General features: G+C 52.1%; 1 protein-coding gene across 1 annotated transcript; it reads right to left on the bottom strand.

The window, feature by feature from the left end:
- Positions 1–174: 174 nt before the first annotated feature.
- Positions 175–23,060, bottom strand: LOC135404842 (IgGFc-binding protein-like). The gene is made up of 21 exons (XM_064639575.1): positions 22,943–23,060; positions 21,735–21,779; positions 18,017–19,225; positions 17,544–17,875; positions 16,750–17,320; positions 15,686–16,290; positions 14,746–15,316; positions 13,528–14,108; positions 12,738–13,305; positions 12,339–12,532; positions 11,498–11,639; positions 10,665–10,996; positions 9,207–9,780; positions 7,665–8,263; positions 6,758–7,325; positions 4,684–5,279; positions 3,436–3,901; positions 2,830–3,029; positions 1,500–1,874; positions 776–1,057; positions 175–304 (listed from the first exon to the last, which is right to left on the bottom strand). Exons 1-21 carry the CDS (start codon positions 23,001–23,003, stop codon positions 302–304), a joined length of 8,874 nt encoding a protein of 2,957 aa, XP_064495645.1. The 5' UTR covers positions 23,004–23,060; the 3' UTR covers positions 175–301.
- Between the last annotated feature and the right edge of the window lie 771 nt (positions 23,061–23,831).

Here is a 23,831-nt window from a genome sequence, read left to right as displayed (position 1 = left end):
CCCCCGTGGGACTCGGGCCTTGGGAAATATTGACCCACGGGGGGGAGGGGGGCACACGGAACTGCCCGGGGCGGGACCCCCCCCGGCCCCGGGAACCCCCCCCCCCCGCATTCCCACGCTCCTGCTTTCTCCAGAACTCCCGGAATTCCACCCACAAATCACCCGCAAACGGCGTTTTCTCCCCAACTTTTATTTTTTTTGGGGGGAGGGGCAGGGCGGGTTTGACGGATATAGAAACGCGGCTGTTCCGTCTCCGGGGCGGTTTCGGGTCACGGAAGCGGCGAAAAGTCGATTTTCTGCATCACTGGAAGGGAAAAAAGGAAAAATCCAGGGGAGCTTTGGGGCAGTTTCCCTCTATTTTGGTCATTTTCATGCTTTTTTGAACTTTCCCCTGTTTTCTAGGGCTGTCCCGTCCCCGTCCCCCCACCCCCGGGGGAGGTTCTTTCCCCTTTTTTTTGGTCACTTTTCCCCCTTTTTTGGCTCTTTCCCCCCATTTTTGTGCTACCTTCCCCTTTTTGGGAGACTCTTTCCCCTTTTTTTGGGGTCTCTTTCTCTTTTTTGGACTCTTTCTCCCTCTTTTTGGGCTCTTTCCCCCTGTTTTTGGTTCTTTCACCTCTTTTCTCTTTTCCCCTCCTTTTTGAGCTCTTTTCCATCTTTTTTTTCCATCTTTCCCCTTGCTGGGCAGGCTCTTCCCCCTCTTTTTCACGCTCTTTTCCCCTTTTTTCCTTCCAACCCCCACCAGCCCCTCCCCCTTTGCCCCCCCAGGTGTCCCCACCTGGCTGAAGTCAGGAGCCCTCCAGGCCTGTGCCAGCTCCCTCGTGTCCCCTGTCACTGTCCCGTCGGGGCCCCGCAGGTCATTGGTCGTGGCCCCATCGTAGTCCCCGCAGAGGCCACAGAGAGTCCCCCGAGTGTCCTTTGTCACCTCCAGGGCCACCCCCTGGGCTCCCAGTTCCACCTGGAATCCTGGGATCCACCCGATCCGGAGGGTCCCGCCTGACTCTGTGATGTTCAACTTCCCAGAGAGCTCCGCGGGGAGGGGGGTGGGGACTCCGTTGAGCTGGAAAAGCCAAATCGTGAGGGATTTCGGTATTGGGATGTGGGACTGGAGGAGTCTGGGTGGGAAAGAAGGAGTTTGGGGAAAATGATGGGATGGGTCAAGGCATGGGGCAGTGGGATGAGGGGCAACCCATATAGGTGCCTCTTTGGCACAAAACTGGGGGAAAAAAAGAGTGATTGGGGGGAAAAAGAGCAATTTTAGTCAAAATGATGAGGTGGGTCAAGGCACGGTGAGGGACAACCCATGTAGGTGCTTCCCTGGCATGAAATCAGAGGAAAAAAGAGCAATCTGGGGCAAAATCAAGGTTAGAACATCTTGTGGTGGTGGGATGGGACAACCCATATGGACTTTTTCCCAGCATGAAATAAAGGAGAAAACCCAGATTTTTGGTTAAAATCAAGGTCAGGAGAACTTCAGGGTGGCACTTTTGGGCCCAACTCACCCAGACCCTGCCGTCCGTGCGGGCGGTGATGAGCCCGTGGTGGGTGAAGAGGTGAAGGGCCACCACCCCTGGGTGGTCCCCGATGTCCCCAATGACCCCCAGCAGCCGGAACCAGGTGGGGGCCTGGTGGTCACACACAGTGGCCACCACGTAGATGCCGGTGGCCAGGGTGGCCCCGGGGAGGCCATCGAAGGTGACAAAGTGGGTGGGGGAGGACAGGAGGCACCGCCCTGGGCGGGGGACACAAGTCCGGGTGCCATTCAAGAGGTCACAGGTGTGGCCCAGGGGGCAGGAGAAGGGGCGGCACTGGAGCCCCCCTGGGCCCCGGCATGTGCAAGACTGGGAGCAGTCCCGGGTCAGGATGGTCTGGGCGATCTGTTTCCAGGGAAAAAGGGGGGAAAAGTGGGAAAAAGTGGTCAAAAAATAGGGATGATATTGCTGTGAAGGTGTCATGGTCCATGTCCCCATGTCTCCCCACATCCCCATCCCCCCCATGGGGACACTTAGGGGGGACTGGGACCTGCTGGGGGACACTAGGAATGCTGGGGGAGGCACTGGGGACACTGGGAATGCTGGGAGAGGCACTGGGGACACTGGGACATTCTGGAGACATTGGGGGGACATGGGGACATTCTGGGGGATACTGGGAATGCTGGTGGAGACGCTGGGATACTGGGATATTCTTGAGACACTGGGGGACACTGGGAAGGACAGTGGGACATTCTGGGGGACACTGGGAATGCCAGGGGATGCTGGGAAATTCTGAGGGATGCTGGGAATGCTGGGGGAAGCACTGGGGGAAACTGGAACATTTTGGAGACATTTGGGGACACTGTGACTTTCTAGGGCACACTGGGAATGATGGAGGAGGCACTGGGGTTCTGGGACATTCAGGGGGATGCTGGGAAAAACAGTGGGTGGCACTGGTATAAATTAGGAGCCATTGGTGAGGGGGACAGAGAAAAACTGGGAGGGATTGGGAACACCAGGGTGGATAGTAGGGAAGGACTGGAATGCACTGTGAGGCAACTGGGATGTACTGGGAGGGAAGTGGGGACAGTGGGGGCACACCAGAGGGGAGTGGGATCAACTGGGGATGGCTAGAAGAGACTGGGGGGGATTACTGGGACAGACTGGGGATACTGAGCGGGCACACTGGAGGGAACTGGGGGAGACTGGAAGGGTCTGGGGGGAAACTGGAGCATACTGGGAGGTATAAGGGACACTGGGGGGTGCAGTGACGGGGAGTGGGATCAACTTGGGAAAACTGGGAAGACCCAGGGCTGGGACTGAACTGGGCGGGACTGGGAGGCACTGGGGCCACACCCACCTGGAAGTACCGCCCTTGGTGGAAGCAGCCGCAGTTCCCCGGGGGGACGCAGCGGGCGCCGTCGAAAAGGAGCCCCTCAGAGCACTGACAGCCCTCGAAGCACCGCCCGCTGCAGGGGGGCGGGGCCGACACACCTGCGCAGGTGCGGGCACAGGTGCGGGCACAGAGCTGGTACTGGGAGCGGGGGGGGCACAGCAGGGCTGGGGGCGAGATAGAGGGGTCACCGAGGGGCACCTGGGGCCAAAGGGCTCAATGGGGGTCATATTCCCAACCCCAAAAATTCCTGCTATCCCAGATCCCTGACCCCCAAATCCCCAACCTCCAAAATTCCCATGCCCCAAAATTCCTGCCCCCCCAAATTCCCAAAGCCAAAATTCCCACCCCCCAAATTCCCGACCCCCCAAAGCCTAACACCAAAATTCCCAATCCCCAAACTCCTGCTATCCCAAAAATTTCCAGCCCCAAATTCACAACTACAAAATTCCTGCTATCCCCCCCAAAAAATTCCCAGCCCTCAAAACTCCCAGCCCCAAAACTCCCAACCCCAAAATTCCCACCCCGTCCTCCTCCCCACCCCCCAAATTCCCTAAATCCCCGTGTACTCACGACATCCTGTCTCCTCGCGCCACTCTCGGAGTTCCCCCCCCGCCGCCTGACACGCGGCCGCGTATCCCTGGAATGCGGGGCAGGGATCGCCACCTCCGGCCCCTCCCGCGCACACCTGGAGCTCGCACGTGTCCAGGTGCGCCCGGGGGGGCACCGCGCGGTGACACCCCCCGAAGGGCCCTGAGGGGTCCGCCAGCACCGCGCAGCGCCCCGGGGGGCACGGGGGGGTCCCCGCAGGGTCCGCATGTGTGCAGTTCGGGGGGGGCGTCCCCAGAATTTTGGGGTCCCCGCAGAGCCCGCGCGGGGGTTGTTGCGCGGGAGGCAGCGTCAGCACTGCGTAGGAATCGCCGTCGTACAGGATTTTGGGCCCCCCCCGCACGTGGAGCAGCCGGTGGGACCCCACCTGGGTGACCCCCAGGGAGCCCCCCCCGAGCCACAGGGGGAGCACGTGGCGCTCGCCGTCCACCTGGGAGGGGGCAAAGGGGGGGTTGGAGCCTAAAAGGGGGAGAACCCCCCAAAAATAGGGATTGCAGCCCCACAACTGGGGTTTGTACCCCAAAGAAACAGAGGTTTCTTAACCCCTGTTATAAACCCCAAAAATAGGGTTTATAACCCTAAAAATAGGGTTTACACGCCCAAAACAGGGTTTGCATCCCCCCAAACAGGATTTATACCCCCCAAAAATAGGATTTATACCCCAAAATATAGCGGTTCTACCCCAAACCCCATGGTTTAAAATGCCAAAGAATACGGTTTATACCCCAAACCCCAGGGTTTATACACCAAAAGACAGGGTTTATAATCCCAAAGAAATACGATTTTGTACCTCAAAAACAGGATTTATAACCGCAAAAATAGGGTTTTCATCCCAAAACCAGGGTTCGTACCCCCTGCCAAAAAGGGTTTATACCGCAAAAGTAGGGTTTGCATCCCCCTCAAACAGGGTTTGCACGCCAAAAAGAACAGTTAAACCCCAAACCAGGGCTTGCACCCCAAAGTCAGAGGTTTTACCCCAAAACAGCCCTTTCCCTGCTGCTGAGCCCACCAAACCCCCATTTCCATCCTCTTTTTCCCCAAAAAACTGGTGTTCTCACCCCAAAACCAGGGTTTTTGCCCTCAAACCAGGACTTGCACCCTCAACTCCAGGATTTGCACCCCCAACCCAAGGTTCTCTTCCCCAACCCAAGGTTTTCCACCCCAAACCGGGACTTGCCCCCCCAAACCCAGGTTTCCCCGCCCCGCACTCACCATGACCTCCCAGCGCTGTCCCCTGTCCATGGCCACCGTCATCCCCTGCGCCGTCACCGTCACCCTCCTCACCTCCCCCTCGTGCTGCTCCAGGGCCACCCTGAGGGGCTGCGGCCCCTCCTCAGGGTCCCCCGCGTCCATCTCCAGCAGCGGGAGGGTGCAGGACCCCCCGAAGCCCCCCCGTTGCCCCCCGAAGGTGCTGTAGGTGCCCCTCCCCAGGAGCTGGCAGTGCCCGCAGGCGCTGCGGGGGTGGCACCCCAGGACCCCGTCTCGCACCCCGCACTCCTGGCCCGGGGGGCACCCAGGGGTGGGCTCACACTCCACGTGCCCCCCCCTAGAGCACACGCAGCGCTGGGTGCAGGACGGGGAGGGGTAGAACTGCGCCCCCCGGGGATAATAACGACCCTCCAGAGTGCAGCCGCACTGGGATAGCGGGACACAGGAATCCCCGCTTCGGAAATAACCGGGATCGCAGAAACAGCCCTCGGAGCACGGGGAGGGCTCGGGGCAGGACGGCGGGCCGGACTCGTCCTGGCAGGTCGGGGGGCAGGGGGGGCCACACAGCTCGTAGTGCTCGTTCGGGGGGCACACAGGGCCTGCGGGAAGGGGAGAGGGGTGAGGAGCACAAACACATATGGACAAGCAAAAATCCCCCAAACCCCACATGGACACCGCAAAAAATCCCATGCAAAACCCAAACCCCCGTGGACACCCCAGAAAATTCCCTGCAAATCTTCAAACCCCTATGGACACCCCAAAACCCTCACGGACACCCAAAAAAACCCAACCCCCCACAGACACCCTAAAACCCTCATGGACTCCCCAAATTCCTATGGACACCCAAAAAAATCCCAAACCCCTATGGACACCGCAAAAAAATTCTACAAAACCCCCAAGCCCTCATAGACAGCCAAAAAAATCCCTTGAGAACCACAAAACTCCCATGGACACCCAAAAACCCCACCAACCTCCATGGACACACCCCCTCCCCCCACAAACCCTCATGAACACCCAAAAAACAATCTGCAAACTCCCAGGGATGCCCCAAACCCCCATGGACACCCCAAAACCCTCATGGACACCCAAAAAAACCCCTGCAACCCCCCAAAACTCCATGGAGACCCAAAAATTTCCTTGCAACCCCCCAAAGCTCTATGGACACCCCAAAAACCTCATGGACCCCCAAGTCTCCCTGTGCAGACCCCCAAATCCCATGTGTGAATCCCAAACCCCCCATGTACACCCCGAAACTCCCTTGCCTGAACTGCACAACCTCCCATGCAAACCTCAAACCCCCTTGTGCAGATCCAAGACCTCCCCTGGACACCCCAAAATTCCCCATGTAGACCCCAAAACCCCTCACAGACACCCAAAAACTCCCCATTTACACCCCAAAACCACTGTGGACACTCCAAAACCCTCATGGACAACCCAACCCCTCTCCATGGACACCCTAAATCTCCCCATGCAGACCCCAAGACCCCCCCAGCCAAACCTCAAACCCCCTGGAGCAGATCCAAAACCTCCCAGGGACAACCCAAGACTCTTCATGTAGACCCCAAAAGCCCCATGGACACCCCAAAACCCTCCCATGCAGATCATAAAACCCCCACGGACACCCCAAAACCCCCATGCAGACACAGAATTCCCATTCACACCCCAAAACCCCACAGACACCCCAAAACCCCTATTCACACTCCAAAACCCCCATGGACATCCCAAAACTTGCCATTCACACTCCCAAACCCCGCCATTCACACCCCAAAACTCCCCATTCACACCCCAAAACCACTGTGGACACCCTGAAAACCTCATGGACAACCCAAAACTCCCCATGCAGACCCTAAACCCCCATGGGCACCGAAAAAAACCCATTCACACCCCAAAACCCCTGTAGATACCCCAAAACCCTTTTGGACACCCCAAAAGCCCCATGCAGCCCCCCAAACTGTCATGGACAATCCAAAACTCTCCTGCAGACCCCAAAACCTCCATGGACACCCCAAAACCCCCTGCGGACACCCCAAGCCCCCATGGACATCCCAAATCCCTCTGTAGCCCCAGCGCCCCGTACTGCAGAATGCGTGTGTGCGCCAGGGCCCCACGGCCACGCCGCGGCTCTGGCACGTGCTGACGTAGGCGCCCACGGCCTGGCACACGGCGTCGTGGTGACCCTCAAAGAGACACGTGTCAAACAGACAGTCCTCCAGGAATGGGGCAGGGTCAATGACCTCGTGGCACGTGGCCAAGGGCCCCCGTTTCTTCACCAGGATGCCACAGTGCTTGTCCCCGCGGTAGGTACGGCGTTGGGTGTTGCTGCACCCCTGGCAGCCCTCGGTGCACCCTGGGGAGCACCCAGGGACCTCAGAGACCTTCCAGCTGTCCCCAAAGTGGGTGTCATTGTGGGCAGGGTGGCCCTGGCGGGTGACAAAGTCGTCGTGGGGGTCTCCGTTGGCATTGCCACAGAGGCCACAGACGGCGCCGGCGAAGGTGCTGGGCAGGATCACGCGGGCGTAGCTGTGCCAGTCGAAGGTGACGGTGACGCCAAAGGCCGTGCTGATGAAGCCGTGGACACCCCGCAGGGACACCCGGAGCTCGTGGGAGGGGTGAGAGAAGGGCAGGTCCAGCAGGACGCCGTTGACCTGTGGGTGGGAGGTCAAAGGATGGACTTGGAGACCACCCAGGGGGTATGGGATGGGCTTGAAGGGAACCTGGATGGCATGGGATGGCCTTAGAAGCCACCTGAAGACCATACAGTGGCCTTGAAACCCAACATAACACCATACAATGACCTTGAAACCCACCTAAACACCTTAAAAAGACCTTGAACCCCCACCCAGGTGTCATGCGATGACCTTGAAACCAACCTGAAGACCATGCAAAGACCTTGAAGCTCCCCCAAATGCCACACAATGACCTCAGCCCCTCCCAAAACCCACGAAATGACTGAACCCCCCTCCCATCCTCTGCCTCTCCCCTACCTTGACCTTCTTGGGGTGCTCCTGGCTGAGGCTGAGGCTCACATTGAACACCTCCAAGGTGACCACCTTGGTGAAGGACACACGGTTGTTCCCACGGTGGTTGTTCTCCACAGTGACATTGAAGGGCACGAGGGTGGGGTCAGGGGAGCACAGCCCGGCCAGCAGGTACACACAGGTGCCCATGAAGTCGTAGCGGTGCCCGTCGAAGGTGGTGTAGTGGGGGTCCCCCGTGGCCACACAGATGGAGCGGTTGGTAGCCACGCACCTCCTGACGCCCTCCACCACGGCACACACCTCACCTGACTTACACCTGGCCTCCTCACACACAACCATGCCCAGCTCTGGGTCACAGCGGCACCAGGAGCGGCACGAGGGGTCCCCCCAGAACTCCTCACCGGGGCGGTGGTAGCGCCCGGCACGGGTGCAGCCGCAGCGGGACACAGGCACACAGTGCCCGGCGCTCAGCATGTGGCCGCGGTCACACACACAGGACTCCACGCACGGCAGGGCACACGAGGAGGGAGCATCCGGGTCGGAGCAGGTGGCTGGGCAGGCGGTGCCACATGGCTCATAGTGGCTGTTCTCGGGGCAAGGGAGGGCTGGGGAGAGAGAGAACTGGGATGAGGGATGGAGAGAGTGGAGAGCATCTGATGGGAGGGGTGGGAAAGGGTCTGGGAAACCAGGAGAAGGGTATGGAGGATGAGGAGGAAAGTCTAGGAAGTGTGGAAGTGTGGGATGGGGGCTGGGACATGTGGGAAGGGGTCTGGGATACAAGGGATGGGGGCTGGGAACAGGCAGGACAGGGTTTGGAACATGTAGGAAGGGTCTGGGCCATGCAGGATGGGGGCTGGGACATGCAAGGAGGTCTGGGAAACAGGGAATGGGGTCTTGGACAAGTGAGATGGGGTCTGGGACGTGCAAAGGGTGTGGGAACAGGCAGGACAGCATCTGGGACACATGGGAAGGGGTCTGGGACACACAGGATGGGGTCTGGGTCACAAGGAGCAGAGTCTGGAGTACCAGGAGAAGGTTCTGGAGAACTTCCGAAGAGGGATTTGAGGGCTTCACACTGAGATGGATCTCACTGCTCCAGAAGTGCCCCAAAAATGCCCCCCAGGACCTGAAGTGCCTGCCAAGTGGCCCCTCAGAGCCCCAAGGCCTGGGAGGATGGACCCCATGAAAAGGGGGCACTCTGGGGGGCCTGGGGCCTCTGGGGGTCTAGAGGGGGTCAGGGAGGATCTTAGAGGGGTCTTTGGGAATTTTAGGTAGAATTCAGGGAATTTTGTGTGAACTCCGGAGGATTTTGGTGAGATTGGGGGCACGATTAGGAGGAATTAAGGGATTTTGGGGTTGAATTAAGGGGTTTTTGGTGATATTTGGGGGATTTGCGGTGGAATTAAGTAGTTTTGGGGCAAAACCAGGGATCTGGGGAGAAACCAAGGGGATTTTAGGTTGGATGAAGGGAATTGGGGGACTCAGGGGATTTGGAATGAAACCAGATAGGTTTTAGGAGCTGGACCGCAAAGCACTCCCATCCCTTACGGCATCCTGCTGGTGTCCTCCAGTCGCCCACGGTCGCCCCGCTCCTCCGGCACGTGGCCGCATAAGTCTCCAGCACCCGGCACAGGACCTGCCTCGCGCCGCGGCTCCGGCACAGCTCGGCCAGGCAGCTGCCAAAGAACTCCTGGGGCTTCACCACAGCATGACATGCCCGGAAGGGCCCCTGGAAGGACTTCTTGATGATCCCACAGTAGCTGTTCCCACCCCAAAGCTCCTTCTCCTCGCACACTGGGCACTCCCCATCACAGTGATCCCAACAAAGGGGATCCTGGGCATCGGGGTCGGAGCTTCTCCAGCCCCTGGCCCAGGCCACCAGGGCAGGGATGTTATCGCCGGCCTCGGGGATGTCGTCCAGGGGCTGCAGGTTGAAGTTCCCACAGAGGCCACGGACGTGGTTGAAGAAGCTGCTGGGGAGGTCGATGAAGAGATGCCAGTTCCAGTCGTAGGAGACACGGAGCCCAAAATCCGTGTCCAGGGTGACGCGGAGCCCGCTGGGATGGACACGGAGCCTCCCATCCACCAGGAACACTGGGAGCAGGGCCAGCTCCCCGTTCACCTGCCAGCATTCCCAGGTATCCCAGGGTTGGATTCAACACACACCAGCATTTCATTCCCAATATTCTATTTCCCACATATCCCAATTCTTTTTCACAGCATGTTCCCAACATTAAATCCCATCATACCCCAATGTTTTACACATCACATATCCCTATATTTTATTCCTGCCATATTTTATCCCAACATTCTATTCCTACCATGTTCAAATATTTTATTCCCAAAATATCCTAACATCCCCCAGTATTTTATTCCTGGTGCATCCCAACATCTTATTCCTGAAATATCCTACTATTTTATTCCCTAGATACATCAACATTTTATTCCCAATTTATCCCAACATCTTATTCCCAACGCAGCCCAACATTTTATTCCCAGCTCATCCCAACATCTTATTCCTGGCATATCCTAATGTTTTATTCCAGACATATCCCAGCATTTTATTCCGGGCATATCCCAACATTTTATTCCCAGTAAATCCCAAAATCTTATTCCCAGCCTATCCCAACATTCTGTTCCTGACATATCCAAATATTCTATTCCCAAGATTTCATTCCCACCGTATCCCGACATTTTATTACTGACACATCCCAATATTTTATTCCCAACATACCCAAACACCATATTCCCAACTTATCCCAACATCTTATTCCTGGCACATACCAATATTCTGTTCCTGACATATCCAAGTACTCTATTCCCAACATTTTATCCCCAAAACATCCCAAAATTTCAACAATCCACCTCCCAGTCTGACTGATTTATCCCAAAACAACACTGGTGCTGACAGAACCATTGGTCAGATGAAGGAGGATGTTGGGAAGTGCTGGATAAAGCAAAAAGTTGGAAAAAATCCCAGATTTCTCCCCTTTCCCCCCAGCTCACCCGGACTTTCCCGTCCTCGTTGTGGTGGAAGGACACGCGTTGTCCATAGACGTCGATGTTGACGACGGAGACATAGGACACGGATCTGATCCCGCCCCGGATGTCGTTCCTGGCCTCCACCCTAAAGGGCTCCAGCCTGGGGTCATTCCCATGGGATTCGGCCATGGTGTAGGTGCAGGTTCCTTGGAAGTCGAATTCTAGCCCGTCGAAGGTACGGAAGTGGGGATCCCCCCATGCCCAGCACGTGGCCACCAGCGCTGGGACACAGCGGGATTCGGAGCCACGGGGCCGGCACCGCTCCTTGGGGCGGCACCTCAGGGACTTGCAGGGGTCTGGGAAGGGAGGGAGAGAGGGGGGAATGTGGGATGAGCGTTGGGAGAAGCCACAGTTTGGGGGAAATGATGGGAAAATACTTGGGGGAAGTCATGGAAGGAACTATGGGATGGGAAAAACAATGGGATGGGAAAAATCATGGGAGAAACCATGGGAGGAATCACAGGATGGGAAAAATCATGGAATGGGAAAAATCATGGGAGAAATTATGGAAGGAACCATGGGATGGCAAAGACCTGGGGAAAAAACATGGGAAGAAGAATAAGAAAAAACGTGGGATGGGGAAAAACATGGGAAAGACCATGGGAAAAACCATGGGATGAGAGAAACCAGGGGAGGAACAATGGAACGGGAAAAGTCATGGGATGAGAGAAGCCATGGGAAGAACCTCCCCATTCCTGACCCTCAGTGCCAGGGATGGGATCTGTTCCCTCTGCCTCCCTTACCTGCAGGATTTTCCCCACTAAATCAAAATCCCCTTTTCCCCCATTTTCCCTCACTTTTGTTGATACATCCCAAGACCCCCTCCCGAATTTCACAGGATTCATCCTCAGTGCAGGAGTGGTCGTGGCAGGTGAGGCCCTGGCCTGGGATACAGGAGCACCGGCGCTGGCAGCGATCCTGGAAAACCACCTCATGGGGCTGTAAGGAGGGAGGAAGGAAGAAAGGGGAATCCATGAAAATAGGGGATAAAAAGGAAAAATGCAGGAAAGAAGGACACAAAGGCAGAAAAATCATGAATAAAATGATTGAAAAGCGGGGCAGAAAAGGCAAAAATGGGGGGGAAATACTGGGAAAATAGAAAAATAAGGGAAAAGGGGAAAATGCAGGGAAAAAAGACAAATGCATAAAATTATGGAAAAATGCAGAGAAAATGCATGAAAAGAGATGCCAATGCATAAAATAGGGAAAAATACAGGGGAAAAAACTTCCTAAAAATAGAGAAAAAAAAGGAATTACATGCAGAGGGGGAAAAAAAAGACAAAACTGGGGGGGAAATGCTGGGAAATAGACAGGAAAATAGGGAAAAGGGAAAAATGCAGGGAATAAAGATGTAAATGCATAAAAATAGGGAAAAAAGGAAGGAAGTAATACAAACCGTAAATCCATAAAACTAGGGAACAAAAGGGAAGTGCCATGGAAAGAGAGGTAAATGCAGAAAGATATGAACAAAAGGAAAAAAATGCAGGAAAAATAGAGGTGAAACAGAAAAATAGGGAAAAGAAGGAAAAAAGTGCAGGGAAAAGGATGCGAATGTATAGAAATAGGGAAAAATGCAGGGGGAAAGGATGTAAATGCCTAAAAATAGGGAGAAAAGGGAAAATACCCTGGAAAAACTACCTTGTAGTATTGCCCATCCTCAAAGCACCCGCACTGCTCCTCGGGAATGCAGCCCTGCCCATCTGACACGGAGCCCTGGTGGCACTGGCAGCCCTCAGCACAGGTCTGGGGACACGTGGTGGCCCTCCCGGCGCAGGTGTTGGCGCAGGTGTTGGTGCACAGGGAGTAGGTGCTGTTGGCCGGGCAGGGGAGGGCTGGAATTTTCATGGAATCATGGACTGAGTTGGGTTGGAAGGGACCCTAAAGCTCAGCCCGTCACCATCATCCCATATCCTGAGTGTCACCGCTGTCACCCAACCCCAAAGAAGAGACATCTCCCCCAACTCCCAGCGCTCCAGGTGGGCTCTCACCAGGGGATCTCCCCAACCCCAAACCAGGGACATTTCCCCCCAAACTCACGGCAGAAGGACGGCGTCCTCCAATCCCCCACAGCGACTCCAGCATCCTGGCACATGCTGACGTAGCTCTGGATGCTCTGGCACAGGGCACCTGTATCCCCTCCAGTCACACAGAGGTTATGGACGCAGGATTGGGAATATGGGGTGGGGTCAATGACGCTGTGGCAGGAGCCAAAGGGCCCCTCGGGGGCCGTGAGGAGGCCGCAGTAGTTGGGTTTTTGGAGGACCAGCATCTTCTCCTTGGAGCAGGTGGAACACTCCTTGTCAGGACAGGCGTCTTCACAAGGCCTATCCTTGGTTTTCCATGTGGATCCAAAGGCTGTTGCATCCAGAGCCAGCTGGCCGTTGGAGAGGTGGAAATCATCGTCATGTTGCCCGTTGTAGTTGCCACAGAGGCCACACAGGTGGCCCAGGTAGGTCTGGGGGACCGTGAGTGTCACGTGCTGGGCGAGGTCGTAGTGGACGACGAGGCCGAAGTCAGTGCGGAGCAGGACCCCTGTCCCATGGGGATACACCTGGATTTGCCCCTCGCCCAGGATGGCTGGGAGGTGGTGAGAGATTGAATTCACCTGGGAAAGGGAAGGAAGAGTCCTCCAGTGAGGAGGTGGGACCAGAAATGTGGGGAAAACACCTTCCAACCAATGTTTTAATGCATTTATGGGTCTTGCTTGAAAAGAAAAGTTGGGATGAATATGGATTGGGCTTGGAGATAGGGTGAGGTGTCCCCTCCATCAATGAAACACAATTCTGGGGGGAACCCATGAGATCTGGCCCATGAAGTGCCACCTTACCATGACATCTCCCCCTTTTCCTTGGGTTAAGGTCAAGTTGACCCCATAGACTTCCACAGACAACGCTTGGATCCCGGAAACCTTCCCCTTCCTACGGGCCTCTTTCTGGATTGTGACCACAAACGATGTCATGTCACCCGTGCAGGTCTGGCTGAGGATGTAGGAGCAGGACCCAGTGACATTGAAGGCCACCCCGTCGAAGGTGATATAGGCACTGTCTCCCGTGGCCACGCAGGTGCCGGATGCTGGCGGGGGACACTGGAAGATGCCATCAACGACCTTCCCAGGGCTGCCATCAGGACAGGAAATATTTTGGCATTCCACAGCACTGCTGGAGAGGCACCGGCACTCCTCATGCTCTGTGGGGTAGAAAGTCTCATCCTCCTTGTAGTACACGCCGTGGTGGGTGCAGCCGCAGTGAGCTGTGGGCACACACTCGTCCCCGCTGAGCATGAAGCCATCATGGCACGCGCAGCCCTCGCGGCACCGCCCTGGGCACGTGGCAGAGCTGGCACCGCAGCTGTGCTGGCAGGTGTTAGAGCAGAGCTTGTAGGAGCTGTTAGGAGGGCAGGGAATATCTGCTGGGAAATAACAGGATCCGTGAAGAACCAGGAAATTCCCAAGCCAAACCCTGGAGGTTTCCCAGAGTTCAAGTGTGTCCGGTGATGAACATCACCAAACACAGAGTTTTTAGCCCAATCTTTGTTTTTGTCCTTGTAGACATGATGAGGGACATCATCCAATGATAATGCAGTGCCTACCCAGTGATGATCCAATGATCATCCATAAGGAACATCCCAATGCACTTAAATAGGAATTTTTGCCCCTAAATCACATAATTTTCTCCATTTTCATGGAGAAAACTGGGATGTTCCATCAAGGAATGGGATCCTCACATGCTGGATCCTCACATGACCTCCAGGCTGGATCCCCTTGCCCCAGTTCTGCTATTTTTGGTGCATTTTTGGTGGTTTTCCCTCTAAATCATCCAATTTCTATCCAATACCAAGAAATTGGAACTCTGGGGGAAATGATCCCAGATGAAACAACTTCTTCCTTGCAAAGGGTTTACTTTGGGTGGAAACAGGGATTATGGGACCAACCAAGACTTTGGTTGAGATTCCTACTGGTTTCCCACCTCTGGGTTGTTCCTACATGGATTTGGAGTGGAATTGAGGATCCTGCTGAAGGAAAACCCCTCCAATCATCCCAACTTACAGCAGAAATTATCCATCCTCCACCTTCCAATGGACACGCCGGCAGCCTGGCACGCGCTGGCGTAGCTGGCAATGATCGGACACATCCCATCTTCCTGCTCCGGGACGAGGCAGGAGTCCCGGATGCAGCTCTGGAAGTACGGCTGGGCGTCCACGTGGCCATGACATGCTCCAAAGGGTCCATCCTTTTCCAACATAATCTCACACCCCATCCCAGACACCTCCTGTTGCAGCCGTGGTGCCGTAGTGGCACCAGAACATTCCGCCATCGATCTCTCAGTGCATCCCAGGATATCGGCGACCTTCCAGCTGCTCCCGAAGGCATCGGGGTCTGACGCCATGTTGCTGTTGCTCATCCTCATGTCGTCACTGGCAGCGCCGTTGAAGTTCCCACAGAGCCCGCACAGGGCGTTGGCGAAGGCGCCGGGCACTGTCACAGTGACATGGCTGTGCCAGTCATAGGTAACAACAAGGCCAAAGTTGGTCTCTACCACTGCGTCCCGCCCGTGGCGATAGACAACAATCTGCTTGTCACCATGGAGATATGGGAGGTTGACCAACCGCTCATCGATCTGGGGGAAAAACCATAAAAATGGACCAAATTTGGGGTCTGATGGGGAAATCCCAACTTATTTTCAACAGCCAAAGCACCCAAATGGCATTGGTTTAATTAAATATTAGATGGAATTAAGTTTTGGATTTAAGAGGATGAGGCGGTTCAAGTCCCAGTGGGAGGTTGACCAACCACTCATTAATCTGGGGGGAAAACCATAAAAATGGATCAAATCTGGGGTCTCACAGCAAATTCCACCAGTGTTTTCAACAGCTGGAGCACCCAAATTACATTGATTTAATTCCATTTCAGATTTAATCATTAATTAATGGGTGAGGAGGTTTGGGAGGAGGTGGTGGAAGGATAAAGGACCATTTCCTGAGCTCACCATGATTTTCCCAGGCTGTTCCCTGCTGATGCCAATGGTTTTGTTGTAGACTTTGACTGTCACCATGGCAATGGCCAACAGGCGCCTGTCACCCTGGCGGCCGTTCTGCACCAACACCTGGAACCCCACCAAATTTGGGTTGTCTTCACATAACCCAACAAACAGGTAGACACACGTCCCCTGGAAGATGAACCTCCTGCTGTCAAAGGTTTCATAGTGGGTGGCTCCAACGGCGCTGCAGACCCCAAAAACTTTGGGATAACAATCCTGGATTCCCTCTTGCACCCGACACTCCTCCTCTGCACCACAGCTGGAATTCCGGCACACTGCCTGCCGCTGCTCCGCATCGCACACGCAGCGCTGTGTGCAGGTGGGATCACCCCAGAACTCCTCTCCTAGGCCATGGAAGAGACCCCTGAAGACGCAACCACAGTCGGAGGGGGGGATGCAGATGTTGGCATCCAGGACAAGGCCCTCGTGGCACACACAGGAGTCCACGCAGGTGGTGCTGGCGGCACAGCTGGACGGCACAGCCGGGATGTTGCAGGTAGGGGGGCAGGTGGGGCCACAGGTGCTGTAGGTGCTGTTGGGAGGGCAGGTGAAAGCTGGAAAGGGAGGGAGACCATGGTCAGGGTGAGGTGAGATGTGGTGGGATGGACTTCCTGGGCTATCTACACAGACTTCCTGGAGTTTCCATGGATTTTCTGAAGTCTCCATGGGCTTTCTTGATCTTCTACCTGGACTTTCTGAGTCTCCACAGACTTCCTGGAACCTTCCACCTGGACTTTCTGAAGTCTCCACGGACCTCCCGGACTTCCTGCTTGGACTTTCTAGAGACTCCATGGACTTTATGGACTTTCTACATGGACTTCCTGGAGTCTCTCTGGACTTTATGGACTTTCTACATGGACTTCCTGGAGTCTCCCTAGATTTTTACAGACTTCCTGCTTGGACCTGCTGCCATAACCTTTCCCAGTACACCATTCCACAGATCTTGGGACCCACTTGAATTAAGCTCTGCCCACCCCAGGGAGTATTTCCACCCAACCATCCCCTCTACTCACGACATCCCATCCTCATTCTCCAATCAGAAATGTCGATCCCATTCTCTTGGCAGTCGTCGGCATAGGCCTGGAGGGCGTGGCACAGCACAGCGCGATGGCCACCATGGGCGCACAGGTCATGGATACAGTTCTTCACGTAGACATTTGGATTGATGGTGCCATGACAGCGCCGGAATGGTCCGGCATGCCAGGACAACACCCCACACCACCGCTCTGCCTTGTATATCACCTCCTCATCCCACCCACACCGCCCACAGTCCCCCTCGCAGGTGTCCTGGCAGTGACCGCTCCCATTGGTCACCTTCCAGCTCCGCCCCAGCTCCACGATGTCCCACACCTTGCTCCCATCGGGAGCCAGTGCATCATCCCGGGGGTTCCCGTTGCTGTTCCCACACAACCCACAGACTCTCCCGGAAAAAGCAGTTGGAATTTTGACCACCACATGATCATCCCAGTCGTAGAGGACCTTCAGCATGAAATCCAATTGGATCAACACGGATTTGCCCTTCTGGCGAATCCGGAGCTTCCCGCAGGAGAGGGAGATGGGCAGGCGAGAGCTGTGGTTGTTCACCTGGGGGAGGTAACAACCAGCAAAACAACCAAAAAACCATCAAAATCAGGCAAAATGTGGAGTTTTTGAAGATTTGGGTTTTTTTCATGCAAGGTCTGTCTGCACACTAGGAAATCCCAGAATTATTTAGGAAAAGACCCTCAAGATCACCACTAAATGTGTAATTTTGGTGAAACTCCATAAAATCGCTTGGAATTTGGGAATTATGTTGATTTTTGCTTACCCTCACCATCCCGTTTTCTGCCCGGACCACAGTGACGGTGACATTGTCAATGCGGACGTTGATGGAGCCAATGGAGGAGACTTTAGAGTTCTCCTTTTTCTCCTTTTGGACCTCCACAGAGAAGGCAGGAAAGGTGGGATCAGAACTGCAGAGGGTGGTCAAGGTGTAGGTGCATGTTCCCATGAAATCGAAGGTCTTCCCATCAAAACTCCGGTAGTGTGAACCACTGGCGAGCCAGCAGGTGGAGAAGGTCTCCTGGACGCACTTTGGTTGTCCATCCACCACCTCACACTTCTCGCACATCAAATCCTCGCAGGAGACCGGCTCTGGAGCTGCAAAAAACAGGGAAATCCATGGATGGCCAACTGGATAACACCCAACTGTTGGGTTGATGCAACAGGGAAACCCACTGATGGCCAACGGGACAATGCCCAACCATTGGGCTGACTCAACAATGGGCTCACTGTACTCACCGGTGATGCAGAGCCCAGCAAAACCGTACCCAGTGTTGCTCTCGAACCCAAACACCAGGAGCCCCATGGGCGCCTGTGGGTTCTCGGCGCTCCGTGTCTGGGGACTCACTGTGATGCCGGCCCAGGAGAACTCCATGCTGGGAACGCCGTGCCACTTCATGGCGGCAGCTGGCTGGTGGTTGAGAGTGGTAGCGGCGGTGGCAGTGGTGGGCGCAATGAGGATGGCATGGTTGTAGTAGCCGGGCACAGTGCTGAGGTGGAACGCAGTGCAGTGGGCAGTGACAGGTGGCACAATGAGGAGGAAGGGGTCTTGCCAAGACGAGCCAGTGAAGAACAGCAGCACCTGCACCGCTGCCACTGCAGTGAGGTGCAGGGGGGAGTTGTGGTTCACCACCAATGCCCGTGCCTCCCCTGCTGCCATGGCCATGGTGACCTCCCCGCTGCTGCTGTTATAGGTGATAGTGTTGCAATCCTCCGTTACCACATAGATAAGGTCAGTGCCTGGCTGCACCGGGTTGGGTGGCACCACGTAGCTCCTCCCCCATGCCACTGTTGGCAGGAGCTGCTCCACCACAAAGTCGTAGCCCGCGGCCACCTTGGTGCAAGTGTGGCCGCTGAGCACGGCCACAGGCGCGTTGGCCACCACAGCGGTGCCAGTGAAGTCCTGGCTGCTCTGCAGCTGCAGGCTGTGGTAGGGCTGCAGGAAGAGGCGCAGCACTGCGCCCGGCACGTAGGTGTCCCCGGCATACTGGAATGTGGCCGTGGTGGTGATGGAGACAGCAGTGATGGCAGCACCGGCTACCACCACGAGCTCAGCCATGCCGTAGGTGTCACTCCCCATGGGCGTCACCACATAGTACCTGGTGCCCAGGCTGGGCATGGGCAGCAGGGCCGTGGCACCCACTGTGTAGCCCTTGGCGCTCATGGCCACCACGGCCACATCGGCACTGGCCCGGACCACCACAGTCTTGTTGGCCATGCAGCTCCCTGTGAGCTCCAGGTGGGCGGGAATGGGCACGGCCTTGGTGACACCGGGTGGCACAGTGACCTCGCGGGTGCCGAAGGGACCGTGCAGTGTCACCGAGGTCGCCGTGTCACTGGGGCCCTGCCCGGTGAGCAGCAGCTTCAGTGTTGCACTCGGGGACTCATCGTCATTCTGGGGGAACACAGCCAGGAATTCCCGACCCCCCGAGCTGCAGCTGGAGAGAGCTGGGAAAACAGGGAAAGGGGCTCCTGGGTCAGTGGATAGCGAGGAAATAGGGGATTGGAGGGATGATTTTTATACAGAATTATACATGGGGGTTTATATAGATTTACATGGATTTGATAGAGAATTATATAGATTAATATATATCATACAGAATTATATAGATTTTTTAAGTAGAATTATATAAAACAATATCTATTATATAGAATTATAGACATTTTTTAATGTAGGATTATATGCAATAATAAATATTGGATAGAATTATAGAGATTTTTTATGTAGAATTATATAGAATAATAACTACTATATAGAATTATATAGAGGGTTTTAGGCAGGATTATATAGAATAATACCTACTATATAGAATTACATAAATTTATTAAAAGATTATATGGAATAATACCTATTATATAGAATTATATAGATGTTTTATAGGGAACTACATAGATTTTTTTACAGAGATGATATAGATTACCTAATAAAGACAATTACATAGGTTTCTCATAGAGAATTATATAGAATAGTATATAGAACCATATAGAATTTTTTATATAGAGTTATATAGGTTTTTAATGTAGGATTACATAGAATAATATCTATCACATAGAATTATATGGAATATAGAATTATAGCAGGAATTGTATTTATATGACATGAAAGGTGTAATGGCAGCCTTATCTTTAATTTGTAGGCTCTATTTTTATATATAATCACAGTAGAAATTATATTGACGAGTTATTACGTTGATAAATAACATATAAGTGAAAGCTATTAAACAATTTTAATAACTATTATTATTATCATTATTTTGTATAAATAAATTGTAAATTCATAATAAGTATTCTCTACTATTAATTAACTATATACAATTATAAGTAAAATGTTATATTATAATCCAGTACAATTCTGTCACATTTCATTGTATAACAATATAAAATCGTCCATATTTAATTTCTATTTATATATTATTCCATTTTATAGTTATCTCTCAATATCCAGATGTAATTACAGATATAATTTGCTGTCTTAATATACCAATATATTACATAAACATATATTAGCTATTTTTAGATATATTAAGAATAACTGAATTTTATATATCATATTTTTATATAATACAAGAGAGATTATATTTATTTCCTATTACTATATTCATACATAGAGATTATATTTATTTATTATCTCATTTATCTATTTATTATTATATTTATATAGACATTACATTTACTTTCTATTCTTATAGCCATACATAACTATAGTGGTGTATATTTAAAATTAATTTAGTGTAAACTTGAAATTAATATATCCACAAAATCTAACGATATTAATAAGTAATAATGTTATTCAATTACACTATTTAATATTATTAGCCAATTAACACTTTAAATCTTTTGTAAAAGTTAATATTTATCCATATAAATTTACAGAAAAATATGAAATTAAACTATGCAAAGAATAGGGATTTTAAAAGGACCAAAAAGGGATTTTGGAGATTCTTGGCAGAAAACCCCCCAAAAGATGATTATTGATCACCTTTTAATCAATTAATCAATTGATTAAAATTTGATTAAAATTTGATTTTAAAAAACCCTTAATATATTTATATACAAAAATGGGTGACAAGGATTTTTTTAATTTAAAAAATAGGGACTTAGGGGGTATTGAGAGAAAAAAGCTGATTTTGGTCTTTTTTTTCTGAAAAAAACCCCAAACAATTGGGAATTTGGGTGTTTGGGGTGACAAATTGGGAATAAAAAACAGGAATAAGGGTTTTTTTCTCAGAAATAAATTATAAATAATGGGTTTTTTCCTAAAAGGGGGGATTTTGAAGAAAAATCAACAGCAAAATAAGCCATCATGATTTTTTAAACTGAAATACAGTGACTAAAAGGGTTTTTTTCCTAAAACAGAGTTCAAAAGAGCTTTTTTTTTCCCTAATAAATTCAATAAAAAGAAAAAAGGACTCAATTAAAAAAATTAAGGAAATAAAAGGGATTTTCCTTTAAAAATAATTTAAAGAAAGGGTTGAATAGGTTCATGAAAATTAGGAAAAAAAAATCAGGAAAACAGAGAATAAAAGGGATTTTTTTCCTTAAAAAATATTGATCTTTCAGTAAAATAGAGCAAATAAAAGGACTTTTTTCATTAAAACCCCCTCTAAAAATGGATTTTAAAGTTTTTTTTTTTAATAGATATTTTTGTTTGGTTGGTTTTTAGTGGGGAAAAACCCAAATACTTTTTTTATCTCGAAAAACCCCACTCAAACCCCAGAATATTCAGGACAAAGTGCACTTTTTTCTGTAAATAGTGAGAAAAAAGGGCACTTTTTCCTGAAAATAAAGGGAGTTTTCATGAAAAAAGAAGATTCTACTGGCTCTTGGATGTAAAGAATTACTAAAAAATGTGGGGGTTTGGTTAAAAATAATAATTTTCTGCCCTAAAAAGCTCCAAAATATACCCAAAATGCAGGAAATTTGGGAGGTTTTTGGGGGAAAATGGAAGTTTTCTCACCACAGAAGGAAAGGAGGAGCCACCAGGTCCCACGCCAAGCCATTGCTGCAAAAAACACCCAAAATCACCAAAAATTACCCAAAATCCCTGTTTTGGGCGGAAAATCCATGTGAGCCCAGAGGGGTCACCAGAACGCCCAAACAACCCCCAATTTACCCCAAAATGGCTTTTTTTTTACCCCATGGAAACCTGTTGGGGCTTATTTTGGCCCCTGTTGCCATCAAATCCACCCCAAAAGCTCCAAAATCCATGAACTTTGTTCAAAAAAATTGGGTCAAAATGGGGGTTTTAACCAAAATCCCCCACATTTGGGGCAAAATGTTGTTTTTTTTTTTCCCCAAATCCCTCAAAATTGGGTCAAAATGGAGCTGGGATAACCATCCACACACACCACCACCAATTTTACCCCTTGAGGCCACCTCAGAGTCCCCATTTCCACAAAATCCACCCCAAAGCCTCCCAAAAATGATGAATTTTGCCCCCACAATCCTCCAAAACTGTGGCAAAATGGGGTTAAAAAGCCAGGACAACCCTCCCACCACTCAACCTCCCCTCGATGCCACCTCAGAGTCCCTATTTCCACCAAATTTACCCCAAAACCTCCTGAAAACTATGCATTTTGTTCAAAATCCCAAAAGTTCAGGTCAAAATGGTGGGGTTTTTGCCCCAAATCTCCCAAATTTGAACCCCAAAAATGGGGTTCAACAGCCAGGACAACCCTCTCCCCACCTTGTCCCACCCCCCTATCCCCCCCCCAAATCCTTAATTTGGGCTCAAAAAGCTCAAAGAATCCCAATTTTGGGCACTAAGAGGGCAAAAAATCTGAACTTCAGGAAAAAGTGGACAAAAAATCCTGATTTGGTGCACAAAAAGAGTGAAAAATGCCCAATTTGAACACAAAAAGGGCAAAAATATAAAACTGGGGGGAAAGTGTGAAAATCTGAATTTTGGACACAAAAAGGGGGGAAAATTAGATTTGGGGAGGAAAAATGGGCAAAAACCCCCAAAATTTGGGCACAGAAAGTGTTAAAAAATTCAAAATTTGGGATGAAAAAGGGGTTAAAAATATGAAACTTCTGGGGGATGAAGGGGCAAAAGTCACTAAACTGAGAGGAAAAAAAGGAAAAACTCTGAAATATGGGCAGAAATTTCTGCACATCCCCAAAAATGAGGAAAAAGAGGGAAAAGCAGGGAATGAAGGCACTCACCGGACTCTGAGCTCCCGAATTCCCGGGATCCTATGGACACAGCGTTTGGCCCCAAATCCATCTTTTATACCCAAACGGGTCTCGACTGGAGCCGCTTCCAGAGGCGGATTTGGGCCAAAACCTGCAGATTTCGGCTGATTCAGCAGAATTTCGGGAATGGGGGGAGCCAAGGGGGAGTGACCCCGGAGTTCCAGAGAATTTGGGAAGTGGCAGCTGGATCCTGTCACTGAGGAGACGTTGAGAGGGGAGTAGGACTCCCAGGGATGTCACGACAGGTGGGACCCTCAGGGATGTTGGGACAGGTGTGGGACCCCCAGGGATGTCTTGAGACCTCCAGGGATCCTCACAGACCCCCCGAATTCCCAGAATCGCTGCCCCCCCAGAGCCCTCTGCCCCTGTGACCCCGGGGGGAGGGACGGACCCAAATATGGTTGTTTTTTACCCAAAATGAACGACCCGAGTCCCAGCGGGGATTTCCAGGGAACGGGAAATTCTGGCCCAAACCCTGGGCAGGACTGAGAAAAACCATCTGGAGCCGGGAGGGAAATCAGGCAATTAAAAGTGTTTCTCCTTAAAATGGAGACGGAAAAATGGGGAATCCCCGAACCCCACTGGGACCCCAAAAACCACTCGGGAACCCCCCAAATTCCCCCCGGAAGCCCTCACCCTCCGGACCCCTCAAACCCCTCCAGAAACCCCAAAGCCACACAGAGACCCTCAAAACCAGTCAGGGAAACCCAAACCACCCAGAGACCCCCCAAACCACCCGGAGACCCCCCCAAACCACCCGGAGACCCCCCAGAGACCCCGAGGAACCCCTAGGCCCCCTGAACCCCCCAAATCTTCTCCGGGAACCCCAAACCCACAGGGTCCCTGGAGGTCTCTGGGA

Source organism: Pseudopipra pipra, chromosome W (assembly GCF_036250125.1).
Source record: "Pseudopipra pipra isolate bDixPip1 chromosome W, bDixPip1.hap1, whole genome shotgun sequence".
In the NCBI taxonomy this organism is placed as follows: domain Eukaryota; kingdom Metazoa; phylum Chordata; class Aves; order Passeriformes; family Pipridae; genus Pseudopipra; species Pseudopipra pipra.
This window is presented reverse-complemented; position numbering and strand designations above follow the sequence as displayed.

Bases quoted from the DNA above. Each gene is read 5' to 3' on its own strand.
- LOC135404842 (XM_064639575.1), bottom strand. From the start codon at position 23,003: ATGGATTTGGGGCCAAACGCTGTGTCCATAGGATCCCGGGAATTCGGG. The intron at 10,997-11,497 runs GTGAGGGAAAAT...CTCCCTTCCCAG, and splicing joins CTTGGGATGTATCAACAAAA to ACCCCTGCAAGTCCCTGAGG. The intron at 8,264-9,206 runs GTAAGGGATGGG...CTCTCTCCCCAG, and splicing joins GAGGACACCAGCAGGATGCC to CCCTCCCTTGCCCCGAGAAC.